Source organism: Cervus canadensis, chromosome 8 (assembly GCF_019320065.1).
Source record: "Cervus canadensis isolate Bull #8, Minnesota chromosome 8, ASM1932006v1, whole genome shotgun sequence".
NCBI lineage: Eukaryota > Metazoa > Chordata > Mammalia > Artiodactyla > Cervidae > Cervus > Cervus canadensis.
Genome location: NC_057393.1, coordinates 30,017,653 through 30,034,658, shown reverse-complemented (window position 1 = coordinate 30,034,658; position 17,006 = coordinate 30,017,653). Strand labels below are relative to the sequence as shown.

The window sequence follows — 17,006 nt, the reverse complement described above, 5'->3', positions numbered from 1 at the left end:
TGCCTTTAACTTGTTTTTGATCACCTCTTTTAATAATGCCTATATCTATCCTGGGCTTATGAAACAACCTTATAGTTGTTGACATAAGTGTAACAATCACTGCAAGAACCTGTTTTATATAATTAATGCTTTGTTACTTATTAGTATCTGTGAGAAATATTAAAAATGGGGGTGGATCACCTGGACTGTATTTTGGATTTATTAGCAGTATGTTTTATTTCTTTGCCAAAGGCCTACACTAATAGAACTTATTCTACTGCCTTTTTATTTTGTAATAGAAATAGCTTTAAGGAATTACAAAGTGATATTGTAAGAAAATTGTAAAGTGATAAGGAAAAAAAACTTGATTATGGGAAATTTCAAATATATATAGAAGTAGAGGGAACAGTGTACTGAGTCCTCATTTACTTACCACCCAGCTGTAGCAGTTGTCAACATTTTGCCATAGACTTTTTTTTTTTAAATAAAGAAGCAGTATTGAATTTTAGAAAACCAACGTTCTGTCCTAACCTGTGAAATACATGAAGAGTATTTTGTTTATTAACATAAATTGGGCTAATATTATATATACTGTTTTCTAACCTGTTGGAACTCAAAATCTTGTCATGTCAATACACATAGATAGAAATTGACCTCGTTTCTTTTAACATCTGTATGCTATAACATTGTATGAATGTACCATAAATTATTTAGCTAGTCACTACTGATGTGTATACAGTTAGATTATTTCCAATTTTTCACTGTTATAAGTAATGCTGCAGTATTTTTCCTCTTTGTATTCTTGTCTGATGACTTTATTGCAATAGCTGTCGTACAATACAGCTATTAGGTCAAAGGTTTAAACACATTAAAAATTTTGATACATAGTCCCAGATCACCCTTTAGAAATATTGTACCAGTAATGTACATTTCAAACAGCAGAGTGTGTTGGTGCCCATTCTTCAATATCATCACCAGACCAGCAAGCCCTCTTCTTTGGGTATTTGGGTATTCTTTGGTATATTCTCTGGGTATGCTTACTGAAACATATTCAGTAAGAATGGCAAAAATAGCATTTCTTGTTCCCCCTATGAAATTTTTATCTTAAAAATTTATTGTATATAACAACGAGTTTTTTTAGAAACTATACTTGACATTATCTTGGAAGATTATTACTCTAAGTGTAATTTTCACTTTCAAGGTCTAATAACATTCTTTACCAAGTCATGCTGACAACCAGTATAACCAGCAGAATATTTTTGTAATGAGTAATTTTTAAAATCCAAGATAATTACTCTTATTTTTAACCAGCATTATCTCTAGATTCATATTATTACTTCTAGCTTTGGTTCTTTGCTTGTCCTTACCTGATCATACTAATAACATAAAACTTTAGAGGACAGAATGGCCCTGTAGATACTAAGCTTCAAGTATCATCCTCAGATTATGACTTTTGGATTTTGATCCTGCTCTGGCTTTACCAAGTGATAAGATTTTTATGAAAACAAAATCAACCCTTGAAATATAGAAAAGGAAATTTAGGAGTTTATGTAAAGGATCATATAAACACTTGTGGGCCAAAGTCTTCTTCCTGTGTGGTGATGTGTTTCTGTATTGTGTAAGATCTGAGGATGAGAGTGTGTTCCTCAATTTAGCAGCCTCCTTTCATGGTGGTTAGGAATAGGGTAATTACATTTATTTTATAGATTATGAAACTGTGTTCCAGTTTCCTGCAGCTTATCCATACTTAGCCTGTGAGAGGCATAGAACCATAGTCTCATCTTTTAATACTATTTGAATTGTAGCATTATATAAAAGGTAAGTATTACTGTTACCATATTGCCTTTTAAGAGGGAGGCTATGCTTTTGAGTAATTTTAAGACTTTGAAATTGAAGGGGGTACCAAACAGAAGCAGGGATCAAGTGGCTTGGGTCAGTGAACAGTGGGGTCTAATAAGGCTAAGTAGAAGGTCAACTTGAGGCTGTTTGTGAGAAGAGAGTTTAACCATTAACTCTTAGGGCTTTTTTTGTTGTTGTTCTTTCTTGCAGGAAGCAGTTGGCTATCTTGGCTGATCTAGTGAAAGATTTACCTCTGGAGTTTGACTTCCTCTTTTCTCAGTCTCAGGCAGAAGTGATCTCTGGAAAGCAAGAAGGTACTGGGCCTTGAGCAGTAAAAGCTTGCACTTGGGGTTTGTAGTTTTGGGGTGGAGTTGCATGCGTGGTCTCATTTTGCCCAAATGTGCCCTCTATGGTGAATTATATTTCCATTTCTTGAAAAACAGAAAACTGTTTGTCTTCTAGTTGCAGTTCACATTGAGGAAAAGATTCACCTTTTTCAATCTCAGTTTTATATTTTTCAGTCCTAAAATTCCCATTAGGTTTTACTCCATTTTTTTTGCTGAGACTCTTTCTGTTCATCGGAAGACTGCTCTTATATCCTGGCTGTATCACTGCCTTGGAGCTTCCTTGGTGGCTCAGACAGTGGAGTCTACCTGCAGTGCAGGAAACCCAGGTTCAATCCCTGGGTCGGGAAGATCCCCTGGAGAAGGAAATGCCAACCCGCTCTAGTATTCTTGCCTGGAGAATCCCAAGGACAGAGAGGAACCTGGTAGGCTACAGTCCAAAGGGTCACAAAAAGTCCGACACAATAGAGTGACTGAACACTTTTCATGGCTGCCTTATTTGATAATTCCAACACCTGTGTCATCTCAGGGTTGGCATTTTTTCCCTTATGGGTTGAGATTTTCCTAGTTCTTTGTCTGCCAAGTCATTTTATACTGTGTCCTAGATATTTTGAATATTACATTGTTAGACCCTGGGTCTTGTTTCAGTCATAAAGGGAATGTTAATTTTTTTGTCTTAGCAGACTGGTTAGGTTCAGGCCTTAAGTTCTGACCTGCCTTCTGTGGATGGTGATTCTTTTGATTCTGGCACTGAGATTGGGTTTTGTCCTGTGTGTGTGTGCCAGCCAATGACCAATCTGAACCTGGGCACAACCCATACAAATGGATTGACTAGCCAGTAGGTCAGTTCTCAGAACCTTTGGTATGTTGTTTAGAGTCAGATCACACATGTAAGCCCAGGAGTTCCTACACCACCTTATTCCCAACTCTCCACTATCTCCCCGAGACTTTCTGGTTCCCTGCAGCTCACTTTCATGGTCCTTCGGTAGAAAGTCAGGGGTTTAATTTGCCCAGTGTGCCATGCATTTCCCATGACTGCATCTGTATCCATCGCTAAGTGGTAGAGGACAGAGGGAGTAAAGTGAGCAATAGGACTTTGCCCCAACTCTTCAGGCCATAGCTCCTCTGGTTAGAAAGGATTCATACCCCTCAGAGAGAGAGGCATCTCCCAGTCTCTCCCTGTGCTGATGCAGGATTACCTGGAGTAGCAGAGGACCAAATTTTTTAGAAAGCAGGGAACTCCCCCCCTCCCTTCTGAACCTTTGGAGTCCCCCTTTCTGATCCTTGGACCACAAAACAGGGCCTTCTAGTTCTTTCTGTGCATGTCTGGTTTTGTATTTCAAGCTGGTTTTCAGTCCAGGCCAGACAGTATCTGAGGGGGGAAAACGGGAAGCTTGCTGCAATTTTGGTGGTACTTTAAAGTCTGATGTCTGCCCCAGCGTGCCTTCTGTCACTTACTTTCAGAGTCCTCAGACAGCTGCTCTGTACATTCTATCCAGAGTTTATACTTTATTCAGTGGGGAGACAGGGCGAGTGTGCTTAATTAATTCTGTCTTGCCCAGAGCTTTATTTATTTTTACACACTAATTCCTATTCATTGTAGGAAATTTAGAAAATGCAAATCATTTTAAAAGGGAAAAACATCACCAGATAAAAAATTTTAAATTCATACACTGAGAGTGTGGAATAAAATACTATGATCACTTTTTTTCCAGGAAAAGGGGGAAAGAGCAGCTTTGGAGACGTGTACACGTGCTATCACAGTAGAGAATTAAGCAGGGGCTTTTATGTTTCTTACTTAGGGGTTTATGCATGGATTGGAATCAACTTTGTTTTGGGAAGATTCGACCATGAAGATGGTGAGTGATACTGTCATCTTAAGACAGCTCTAAGGGCTGAAGGTTTGTGTCATAACCAATCACTAGCATGTAAGTGCTAATTTTGATTTGTTTTTTTCCTTCTTTTTTCAAAACTTAACATGCTTCTTTTATTGCTTTGTAACTTTCCTCATTTATTTCAGTCCTAATTTGCTTTCCTTTACTGCTTTTTAACTTACCTCATTTATTTCAGAAGCTGATGCTGAAGCTCCCCAGGAATTGGTGACAGGACGCAGAAGGACAGTAGGGATACTGGATATGGGAGGAGCCTCTCTCCAAATTGCTTATGAAGTTCCTACCTCAACTTCTGTCCTTTCTCCACAAGAGGTATTTTACCTTTTGGGGAAATTCAGTTGGTAGGAATGCCCATCTTTGAGAAGGAAGGGCACTATGTTCTGACTTAGACCAACTGTCCTGGGTCCATTGCTTCAGATCATTGCTAGCTTATGTTATCTTGGGTCAGTTACCTCTCTGAGCCTCAGTTTCCTCATGTGTAAAAAGAGAATAATAATAGTATCTATTTCATAAAGTTGTGAGTATGAAATAATACCACTTGTATAAAGTACTTAACAAGCTGCCCAACGTGTAATAAAAGCTTAATACATTTTAGCTATTATACTACTTATCTGGAAGAGTTGCCTGAGGATTAAACGTGATAATGTAAATCCCAGAGTACAGTATTTGATAAATACTTATTCATTAGATGTTATTTACCAAATGATTCCATTCTTGTGCTTCTGTTATTCCTTGCCTTACTAGAATGTAAATAATGCATTTTGAGGGAGAAGTTTTATCATACAGAAGAAAAAGATATAAAACACTTTTCAGCACCTAATATGTGCAAGACATAAGACATGTTACACTGCCCCAAATGCTTGTGATCTATCAGTGGAGACCGCCTGTGATAACAGGCAGACCACAACAGTTCTGTAATTTGATCTAAACTAGGGTTTCTCATCATTGGCACAATTGGCATTTTGGGCTGAATAAGTCTTTGTTTTGGAAGGTTGGTGCATTGTATGATGTTTCACAGCATCCCTGGCCTCTATCAGATGTCATAATGCCCCTATATCCCCCAAACTCCCAGTTTTGACAATTAAAAGTGTCTTCAGACACTGCCAGTTGCCCCTGGGGGTGCACAATCACCTCTGGTTGAGCATCGTGGGTCTAAACAGAGAGCCACAGCAGTGTGGCACCGACGGGGTGAACCACATTCACAAAGGCTTGAATAGGTGCCTTCCATGCTGCCTTCATGGAAGGTAAGGTATTTACCTGGTCCTTGGATGATAGTAGCCTTTTGCATAGTGGAGGTTAAGGGAAGGCCATCTGTATGGAGGTGACAGTATGCACAAAAGCACAGAAAAAACAGCAAAGAGCCCAGAATGTCCAGGGAATGATGAAGAGCCTGTTGTAGTTTGGGGTTTTTAAGTGTGGTAATAGGGAATGCTGGGAAGTGATAAGATAAAGAAAGTTAGATCATGAGGAGTCTTGGGAGCCATACTAGGGGATTTGGCTTTTTTATCTGTAGATAGTAAGGAACGAGCAAACTTTTGAGTAGGGCAGTCATACGGGCTTAAGTTTCATCATCTCTGAAATAATTAAACTCTGAAAGTCACCAGCTCTGAGTTTTGTGATTATGTTAATCGTATGACAAGGTTAGGGTCATTTTATGTCTTTGTTTAAAATAGCGCTATGAAGATGAAAGAATGCTATTAATACAAAATGTCTTAAAGAGTAGTCATAGCTAGTGAAACCTGGTGTATTAGCAGTGTCATACCTTTCTAGAAATCAACCAAAACTAAAATTTCTTTTACATCATATTGCAGGAAGAAGCTGCGAAGATCTTGCTGGCTGAGTTCAACCTGGGCTGTGATGTGCAACACACAGAACACGTGTATAGGGTTTATGTCACAACCTTTCTGGGTTTTGGGGGCAATTTTGCCCGGCAGCGCTATGAAGATCTTGTATTGAATGAAACTCTTAACAAGAACAGGTACGCTTGACATGGGATCTGTGATTCTGAAATAGAATGTTGTCAGGCTGCAGATATTTGGCAGAGATGGTTACATCCTACCAAGATAGTAATAGGTATGTCCTTGCCTCCTCCTTCCTTGCCACCCCGGCTAGTGGGATAGCTTCGTGTTGTCGTTCAGTCATTCAGTTGTGCCCAACTCTTTACGACCCCGTGGACTGCAGCACGCCAGGGTTCCCTGTCCATCACTGTCTCTCGGAGCATGTCTATTAGTCGTCCCGCTTGATGTTCATCGGAGTGCCTTCTAATTTTTGTTATTAGGACTTAGAAAAGCACAGTGGCTTATTGCGGTGACCTCTTGCAGTGTCCATCTTCAGACATGGCATCACAGGATAAGTGAGATCAATTAAGTCATTAATTTAAATTGTGTAGTATAACATAGCTTCTAGAAGTTTCTTCCACATGGAAGTGCTCAGAACCTGTTTGTCAAATTACAGTGGAGTTGCATTTTACGTGGGACTTAAATATTCCTTAGCGTGCATAAAATATTCTCTCTTTAAGTCCAGAGTAGATACTTTTTCCTCCAGCACTGGACGGATCACTGATTCTTCATTTGTGTGCCAGATGAAGTATTTAAACCATAGTATACGTATAGTTGTGGGGTTTTTAATATTTAAAATTCATCATGCACATTAAAAGACAGCATAATAGAGAACAGAGTTCTTTTCCACCATGAAACTATTCACCCCCATTTGTTTAGCTGTAAACAATAGCTTGAAAAGGTACCAGTGTATCCCACTTGTAATAATTTCTCTACAGCAATCGTCTTATATGGGGAGCGTGTTAGACAAAATATTGTCTCAAGTCTTTTTTGTTTTTCTGAGTCTCAGCTCCTAAGAATTCAGGGTGCTTTGGGAGAAGTCTGTTATTCGGATGATGAATGAATGCATTAAAATCAAGCAGTGTGTTTGTGTTCTGAAGATACTCTTACGTATCCAGGCCTCCATACAAATGTTGCTTGGCCTAGAGCTCAGATGGCTCCCGTTAGCACTGTGGTATCTGAAGAACAATTACTATGAAAGTTTCACACCAATTTTGTTTTGGTCCTTCTCCACTAGCTACTGTGCTTCCTTTTCCATTTTCTTCCTTTGTTGTCTTGCTCCTCCTTTATATCTGCCTGCTGTTTTCTGCTGCTTCAGAACAGGTTTGCATCATCTCACACCTGAGTTTTTTCTCATTATGTATCTAAGTTACCTAATTCAGAAAACTGATTACTCATCTTGTGAAGCTGCTAATCTATAGAGAAACCTGTGCTTCCTGCGATGTTAAAACTTAATGTTTCTCTCTTTTTGATAATTTTCTGAGCTTTCCTTATAGGTGGTGTCACATCCTCAAAACAGGCTCCACTTGTTCCAAAGCCTTTTGTTGTGTTGTCACATTCCCATTCCGGCCTTCAGCCTTTACACTTGTGTGTGCATCTTCGTCCACAGTTGTCTTAGGAATTGATGAATAGTTCATTGTATTTGGCAAACTACAGTTGTATTTGGTCTGCACTTAATTTCCACCTTTGGCCAGATCTGCATATTAATCTCTTATTGCTAGACAAGTACAGACTTGAAATAACCAGAGCTGTGTGATGGCCGTGGTGGGAATCAAAACTTGGCGCTCCTTCCCCCTCAGAGCTGGGCATGTCCTTGGTCACTGTTGCCATCCATCGCCACTGCACCACTGCCATGGACTGTCCTCAGCCCTTCCCACTTCACCTCCTCCCAGTTGTCTTTCGAAACATTAGAACTGTGATCAGCATGGTGAAATCTTTTCACTTTTAAGAGGCAAGTGGTAATGAAGACCAGATGGAGAATAGCAGATTTACATCTCCAGTTTCACTATATATTGGGAAATATGTGTGTTGACTAAAAGACTGAACAAAATCACTGCCATATTTCTCTTTCTTTTTCTAAATTGAATTTGCATAATTTAAAAGTTCATGTGATGCAACTAAGTGGTAATGTGCATCCTTGTGTTTAGGGCTGTCATGTAGAAGAATAACAAGACGTCTGAGAAGCATCTTTGAGGAAACTGGGTGCAGTAGTGATGTGATTTGTTTGTTTTTGTCATTGTGACAGGTTGCTGGGCCACAAGACAGGTCTGAGTCCCGACAATCCTTTTCTGGATCCCTGCCTGCCTGTGGGACTCACAGATGTGGTGGAAAGGAACAGTCAGGTCCTACATGTCCGAGGACGAGGGGACTGGGCGGCTTGTGGAGCCATGCTGAGCCCCCTGCTGGCTCGCTCCAACACCAGCCAGGCCTCACTGAATGGCATCTACCAGTCGCCCATTGACTTCAACAACAGCGAGTTCTATGGTTTCTCCGAGTTCTTTTACTGTACAGAGGATGTGTTGCGCATTGGTGGCCGCTACCATGGGCCAACATTTGCCAAGGCTGCTCAGGTACATTATTAACCATAAAAATGACTCATGCTGGCAGCAGCCATTTATGGATGCCTAACTTTGTACCAGACGCTGTGCAAACGGCTTTGCATGCGTGATCTCACTGGCTTCTTGGCAGGAGCCCTGGGAGCCGTCATTTTACAGATGAGGAGGTAAACTTAGAGAAGTAACCTGCTGTGCTCTACTGCCTGCTAATTAATTAATCTTAGGTCTCCATTGGTGTCCAGTTACCAAAATTATCACGCAGAGCTAATATTGTCGTGGTGGCTAATGGTTTTTCCTCCAGCTTGCCAATAGTCTTGTCTAATGTTTATGGACAAAGTGTCATCTCCAGATATTTTCCCCTTACTGGGTGTTCCCAGGTGTAAATGCTTTTGGAGATGATGTCACACAGGTGGGCAAGTCCACTTTCATTTTCTTACCTTGAGCTTTTAAGAGGCCAGTATGGACAGGTAAAAGTTTAGCTAGCATTCCACAGTTCCTGTTCAATTTGGACTCCTCTCTTTTTCATTTTTGTATATTTTTCTCTTTTAGCAGAAAAACTTATGGGGAGATCTGTCCTTTCATATTTTTTATTCTCTCCCTCTGTCTTCTTCAATTTCTCTTAGTATAAGGGCTTTCAGAAGAAATAATATATGTAGTATATGTACTGTTCTGTTCCCTAAAGGCAGTCCCTAAGAAATTTTGAGGAAAGCCTTGTTTGTATTTGCCCTTTCCTCTCCAGCCTCCAGGAATACTGTCATATTTCCTTTCCTTTCCAACGTTCCCTAACTGTCCATGGCCTGAATCTTTCTCTCATTTTAAAATTTCTTCAAATCCTGTTCCCTTGAACTCCATAGGACTCAAGTTATTACTTGCCCAAACTGCTAGTGCCTTAATATGTTCTCTTTCTCAGGGAAAAGATGATTTGGTTCTTTTTTTTTAACCTTGACTCAACTGTTATCTTCCCAGTGACATCTTCCTTGGCCATCCTATGCAGAATTGCAGCCCTCCCCAATATTACCCTTTTCCCTTTCCTGCTTTATTATCTTTCCCATGAGCACTTATGTTATCTAACACACTCTTTGTATGTATGTGTGTATATGTATGTATGTATGTATGCATGTATATTTGGTTATTGTCTGCCCCCCCACCACTGGAAGGTAAGCTTCATAAAAGTAGAAATTTTTGTTTTATTCACTGCTAGAGCCACCTGGCACAAAGTAGACATTCAGGAAATAATAGTTTATTGAACAAACCAAAAGGAATGATTCCTTTGGTGAGAATTACAACAAGGAGACAGGCCAATGATAGATTTTTGACCATTCTGTTCCATCGGTTTGATTTGTTCATGTCAGTCCTACATAGGGTAGAATGAAGCTGTCTTTGGCTTTTGATGTTGCTACTCCCGATCCTAACCTTACCCATTTCTAAAGCCTCAGAGGCTCAGGAGCCATGTCAGGCTGGCTTTGTATGGACATGGAGGTAATAGGAATGAAAAGGAGTATTCCTAGGCCACTCAAGTCACCTAGTGGCCTGAGTTCAAGGACTTGCCTTGCCCAGGACCTGGCACAGTGTTAAATGACTGAATATACCATTTCTGTTTTCCTGTCAACTAATAACCCACAAGTAACTTTGGAAATGGAAAACTGACTGTAGGGGAATTACAGAGTTTACCTCCCATTTCATGTTGCATCATTTCTCTGTGTTTGTTCCAGGATTACTGTGGCATGGCTTGGTCAGTACTCACTCAGAGATTCAAGAATGGCCTCTTTTCATCACATGCAGATGAGCATCGACTCAAGTAAGTAACTTCCTTTTCTCCTTTAGGTGTGGCCTTAAAATGTATGAACAATGAATGAGAGAGAGTGAGTGATAGTACAGATTGGATTTACATTGAAAGAGAATTTGGTTATTCTTTAGATTTGATTTTCTAAAGGGTAGAGGCCAAAACAGTGAACTTACTTTAGTGAAGCCAAGGGAAACAAACTGGTGGTTTACCAAAAAGTATTCTCTCCAAGTGGTCTGAAATCAAAAGTGGTGGTCTTTTTATTTTTACATTTTTATTAAAATGTTAAACATGCAGAAAAGTAGAACAGTAACAGAAACACGTATGTAACTGTCACCTAGCTTCAATAAATATCAATATTTTGCCAGTTTGGCTCATCAGTCCTCCCATTTTGTAAACGTTTTAGTTAAAAATTTTAAACATAAATGAAATTAGAACAGTATAATGAACTCCTGAGTACCTATCATCCAGCTTCTCTCCTATCAGCTGTCAACTCCCAGTGCTGCTTATTTCATCTATTTTCCTACCCCACAAATTGGTTCTTTTGAAACAAATCCAAAATGTCATATAATTACATTTGTAGATATTTCAGCATGCTCTCTGAAGGTAAAGGTTGTTAGGGGAAAAAAGAAAACAAAAGAAAAACAGTCACAGTAGCATTGTTGCATTGCTTGAAGGTGTGCCTCACTTTTGCAGTCAACTTGAAGATAAGGTAGGCTCAGATTTGGCTCCATCTAGAGGTGAGGAAGGTGTAATGGGGAGAGAGGGGTCTTTTTGACACCAGTGAGAATATACATAAAGCATTAGTTTTTGGTTTTTTTTTTTTCTTTTTCTTCCTTTAAAAAATTAATTATTTTTTTCACACAGATATCAGTGTTTTAAGTCGGCTTGGATGTACCAAGTTCTTCATGAAGGATTCCACTTTCCCTATGACTATCCAAATCTGCAGACAGCACAGCTGGTCTATGACCGAGAGGTTCAGTGGACGCTGGGAGCCATTCTGTATAAAACACGCTTCTTACCACTCAGGTAAGTGGACTGACCAAGCATCTTGAGCTTAGAGGATGGTAGTTGGTGCCTCAAAATAGGTTTCTTAAGTGACCGCTCCCTCAAAAAGAGAAACAAAAAACATCCAAATTCCCCTTACTACTGCCATGTGAAACTGCTGTTACTTACCACATATGTTGAAACAGAAGGAAGTCTTGAGAATTATTGGTCTGGAGTGTATTCTTCTTTGTAATGTCGGGAATTCAGTAATTTTTTACTTTTTCCCCTGCCGTGCTGCATGACTTGTGGGATCTTAGTAACCAGGGATCCAACCCACGCCCTGCCCTCGGCAGTGAAAGCGCCAAGTCCTAACCACTGGACTGCCAGGGAATTCCCGGGAATTCAATTTTATTTATCTACAACAAATCAGTCTTTATAATTGAGCTCTTACAAACAATTTCTAAGATACTGACTGATGAACTAAAGTTACTCTGAAACTATATCTGACTCGTTGTTCATTCAGTCGTGTCCAACTATTTGTGACCCCCTGGACTGCAGTACGCCAGACTTCTCTGTCTTTCACCATCTCCCAGAACTTGCTGAAACTCATGTCCATTGAGTCGGCGATGCCATCCAACCGTCTTGTCCTCTGTCATCCTCTTCTCCTCCTGCCTTCTCTTATTTCCCAGCATCAGGGTCTTTTCCAATGAGTTGGCTCTTTGCATCAGGTGGCCAAAGTACTGGAGCTTCAGTATCAGTCCTTCCAATGAATATTCAGGACTGATTTCCTTTCGGGTTGACTGGTTTCATCTCCTCACATCTGACTACAGAACCAGTATATGCTCTTCCTATGCAGCAGTCTTTCTTGGCGGCTAGAGTCACTCTGGAAATCATGTCATTGACTTGGATGGCTTTTGGGTGGGCCAGAACAAAGGACATGAGATGCATTTCGGGGATGTCTTGCTCTTATGTACCATAAGATATTTGGGATCATTTTTAGGTGCTTTTTCTTCTGGACTATTTCAGATGAACTCTTTTTTTTTTTTTTTTCGCCCATCTCCCCACGCGGCACGATTCCCATGGGAAGCGACGTGGGCGTGTCCCCCAAATCTGCATCCACGTGCCGCTGTTTACACGCGCCCGGGGACAGAGACGGGGCACTGATCAGGACTTCTACTCATTCTTCCTTCCTCAAAGTCTTTGGAAATGCCCCCCACGCACGAGACTAATTCCTCGAAGGCATCCACCCGTCTCTTCTGGCTCACTGCCCCTTCCCTAGTCTGCACCGCCCCCACGCGTGTCCAGCTCGGGAGCCCGGAGGCTCCTCCCCGGGGATCCACAGGCTCCTCCCCCTATATTTCCCGCTCCCCTGGAGCCCCGAAAGCCTGCCCCTGGCTGGTAGTTAAAAGCCCTCATTCCTCTGCTTTCCCACCTCTCCCAGTCAAGTTCTGAACTTCCGAGGCATCTGGACCTTCCTAGAAGGGTTTGTAATACTGAAACCACTGTCCTACCCACCTGAACCCTTACCTGTCTCTTTAAGGATTTCAGACCACTCGATCTTCCTGTCTCTTTAAGAATTGTCAGATGAACTCTTAATCTTTGGTGCCTGTTTCTTTAAACTCAATACTGTCACAAGCCAGGTGAGTGAGAGAAGTGGGGAACTGGAGAGCATGTGCCCCAAACAAAAGGCTGATAACTGTCGTGCAGAAGTGCTGGCCCAGCATCTCCCAGCTCTCCTTGGTCAAGAGAAGCCAGAAGTCCACATTTTATATGTAGTCTTTCTGTTTGGAGATTCACATTTTTTAAAAAACACTGCAGGTCAAACAGAATGAAAATGTATTGGGTATTTGGACTACAAGAGAAGAGCTCCTCTTTTAGATAGATGGACCACTGCATTTAGGTTTACATGTCTCTATTTTTTCTTCAGATTACAATTGGTTAAGTGACATCTTTCTCTGGATATATCCTAAACTCTCAGGAAGCATAGCAACTTTTTTTTTTTTAATACTTAGATATACTCTGATTTCTTGATTAGGTTCAGGGGCCACCCTATTCTCATTAGTACATTTACAAACTGTGTAGGCTGAGGTGGTATGGGGTCACTGTTAAGACATTTTACAGATGACCAGTCTTGTCTTACTATTCACTTTTTTGGCTTCTCATTTTGTCTCCAGATTTTAGAAGGAGTAGAGGCTCCCTCTTGGAGAAGGAAATGGCAACCCACTCCAGTATTCTTGCCTGGAGAATCCCATGGATGGAGGAGCCTGGTGGGCTACAGTCCACGGGGTTGCAAACAGTCGGACACGACTGAGCTACTTAACTTTCACTTTCAGAGGCTCCCTCTAGGCCAGGGAAAGGAAGATACAGGAGGAATCTGGGCCCGGGGACATGTTTCAGCTTTGCTTGCTCTGTGGAGCTGGTGTTATAGCATGTTTGCATGGATGGAATAAATGGGATAAAACCACTGGACTTTTTAAATAGGCATAAATATTTCTCTCTGAAACTTAACAATTCTTTCCACCTTCAACTTCTTATTTAGGGATCTACGGCAGGAAGGTGTCCGACAGGCCCATGGTAGCTGGTTCCGTCTCTCCTTCGTCTACAACCACTATCTCTTCTTCGCCTGTATCCTGGTGGTGCTACTGGCCATCATCCTGTACCTTCTGCGGCTACGTCGGATTCACCACCGACAAACTCGAGCCTCAGCCCCATTGAACTTGCTGTGGATTGAGGAGGTGGTGCCCATGATTGGGGTACAGGTTGGGCCATGAGGATAGGCAGGTTCAAGGGAAGCTCAAATACCCCAGAATTGCTGCCCATTGAATTCCACCACTTTCTGGTACTGGCCTCAGATGCTGCTTTGCCTGACTTTATGGATATCTGGCCTTGGAATTTCTACTTCAATATCTACTTTAATTCCTTCTCAATATCCAGGTCCTCTTCTCTGAAGAGAAGCTGTAATTTAGTCTATGAAGAACTAAATGAGAGATTGGTGCTAACAGAGGGGACCAACTTTCGTCCAATTGAAGCCTGCTTCTACTTCTTTATCTGAGAGATCTGGTATGCTCCTGGGATCGAGACTTTTCTCCCCTTGCTTTAAGCATGAAGTTCAGCATTGGGCACGCTGGAAGCCTAAGCTGAAACCAAACTTGGAGCGTCTGATTCAAAGCCGAAGACATTCTACCAAGTGCAGCAGCCCCTTCTTTCTCTGTAACAGAGATATCATTTATGTGGAGATCCACAGCCTTTAATAGGGATCCAAGATTTTTGCAGATCAGTGGAACAGATAAGAATTTCCAGGCAACCAAAATAACACTTCTTTGCTTACTCGACAAAGAAGCCACTGTGAATGTGGCTCAAGATCCCTGACATCCTGTAGCTGATATTAGTTAGATTTTAAAAGGTTAGAACCCTTTCTAAATGAATGGTCCAGTGAAGATTTTAACAATATATTTTCTGATGCCTCATATGACCAGAATAGAAAACTTTTCCATGTCTCTGTGGCTCCGAGGCTGTTTGGGCATTAATATTTCTTTTTGAGCCTTAAGGGTGCTTATAGGGATGGAGAAACTGGGATGGGGATTGGAGACTTGGATTTGTCTGGTTTCAGGTCACTGTCCTCTTGGCTTGTTTTTATAAGTCCTTATGTGGGAAGATTCAAGAAGAGTTCTTTTATTTTACTGCTAAAATCAATATGTAGTTTGGGAAGGGATACATTTGGGTTGTTTTTAAAGAAGGAAAGAACAATATCAGGAGAGTGGGCCAAGGCAATAAAATCCAAACTCTTATTTATTGTTTTTCTGAGAAATAGAAGTTTTCTCAGTTGGGCTCTTGGAATATTTGAAAAGAAGCAAATCACAAACTTTGGAATGGACAGATAAATCTGTTAATAATCCACCTGGCAACTTCCAGAATATTTCCTAAGAGATTTCTCAGTCATACACAGCATTTCCATTAATGGGGAGAGAGGAAAAGCCATAGTAATTATATTTTTATCCACTACCCTTCAGGATCTTTGCTTCCTCTCTGCATTTAGCCTTTAAATTGCACAAGGATTTCTTTTTCATCCTCCATGGAACCTTCTTTATACTTTAATCTTTCCTCTGTGTAGCCTTAAATGTCCTGCTTAAGAATATGCTCCCAGAGTTAAAATAGTTTTCTTATTTTGTCAGCTTTGAGTTCTAGGATTACAAGAGTAAGGGAAAAGTCCTTGACTTTAATGGAAAAAAAGTGAAATTCTTAAAAAATAAATTTCATACTGAGAGTAGAAAGGAGTTAAGTGCTTCATAAAACCAAGAAAAATAAATCCAGATCCTCTTGGAAATAAACTGAGATGAAAGTAAGTATACTTAAAGTAAGTGAAAAGATGATGAGTCTTGAATCATTTTCAAATTAGATAAAGATGGATCCAGCAGAGTCTGACAGGTTCCTTTGGAAGAACTTTTAACTTTTCATTAGGGCTTATGTCTCAGCAGTTTAATTTTTAAGGTTTCTAAATTGCCTTGATTTTCTTTGACTTCTTATCTTTGTGTCTGTACTGTGAGCGAGCCCTTGCCTTATGAATGCTGCTTATAAATAACATCATAGTATGTTTTTGCTAGCCATTGCCTACTCAGGCAACTCTTTTCCCTCACCTTCATTTCCAAATACTGTTTTTGGTTTTCTTATTTTCTTGTGTGATATACTCAGTGATCTTCTCCAAAGCTACCTAGCTGGCTAACAGTGATCACATTTGTGTGCTCAGAATGAAATTGAAGCATGGAGGAGGTAGTGATCAGTCCAATTTGAAAGCTCTCATTAAGTTATTCTTCATCCTGGTTATGATGATAATAATTACCATTTGCAAAGCACTGATTGTGTACCAGACACTCCGTTAGTAATTTTATGTATGTTATTTTAATCATCATGACAACCTTTCAGATTGGTATTGTTCTTTTTATAATTGAGAAACTCAGGATACTTGTTTATCATTTTTTCCATATAAACATATTTCTTATTCTTAATTTATTTTAATTAGTCTGATTTTTTGTGTATTTTATCATGTTTATTATTTTAATATTATCTAGGCTTTATTACAATGAATAAGGCATCTGAGTTCCATGGTATAAAAATAAGGACAAATTTTTGTCATACCCCTCAGAAAAACTGAGTATTTTCTCTTGGTTCTTGCTCCTGTGCTTCTTCCATTGCTCCCAATTAAAAATTTTAAAGGAAATCTCATTCACTAGAAACAGAAGCCATTTATCCCTTGCTGAGGATAAATGGTGAGGGCCAGTTACTTCTATATATTGCTTTCTCAAAATGAAATATTCTTGCATATAGAATCACACAGCCTTATCTTTTAACCCTCTTTTTGCCCTCAGTTTTTCAAGATATCTATTTGCATTTCTGCATTCTGAGTGGTTTTCATGTGAAAATGATTATGATTTCATAAAATTCACATTCCACTAGTTTCTTTGAATCTTGCCAAGCAATCTTCCTTACAACAGTAACAGCAAGCCTGAACTATTTTAGTGTTTTAATAGGTCAGAAGTGTCAAAATTTAGTCAGTGGTTTATAGGAGTAAGGCTTATTATTCTTTATGCAGGCACAACCCATCACTTTTCTGAATTCTTATAATGAATTATTCTTATCACCTAATTATTTGGCATTACATTCACTTAAGTTGCAGTTAATTCTAATCCAGATTTTATTGGGTTGGTGCAAAAGTAATTGTGGTTTTGCATTTTTGAAATTTGCTGTTTGATATTGCAATACATTCTTAAATATGGTTATGTTATACATCATTT

General features: G+C 40.0%; 1 protein-coding gene and 1 pseudogene across 1 annotated transcript in view; one reads left to right on the top strand and one right to left on the bottom strand.

Moving 5' to 3' along the window:
* ENTPD7 (ectonucleoside triphosphate diphosphohydrolase 7) overlaps positions 1–16,593 on the top strand; it is a 34,540-nt gene extending 17,947 nt beyond the window's left edge. Inside the window, exons 6-13 of the mRNA XM_043475750.1 lie at positions 2,029–2,132; positions 3,965–4,021; positions 4,233–4,366; positions 5,866–6,032; positions 8,138–8,462; positions 10,160–10,245; positions 11,098–11,259; positions 13,757–16,593. Of these exons, the coding sequence (XP_043331685.1) occupies positions 2,029–2,132; positions 3,965–4,021; positions 4,233–4,366; positions 5,866–6,032; positions 8,138–8,462; positions 10,160–10,245; positions 11,098–11,259; positions 13,757–13,988 (1,267 nt within the window). The 3' untranslated portion in view covers positions 13,989–16,593. The remainder of the gene's footprint in view (positions 1–2,028; positions 2,133–3,964; positions 4,022–4,232; positions 4,367–5,865; positions 6,033–8,137; positions 8,463–10,159; positions 10,246–11,097; positions 11,260–13,756) is intronic.
* Positions 7,085–7,818, bottom strand: LOC122445990 (annotated as a pseudogene).
* Positions 16,594–17,006: the final 413 nt, after the last annotated feature.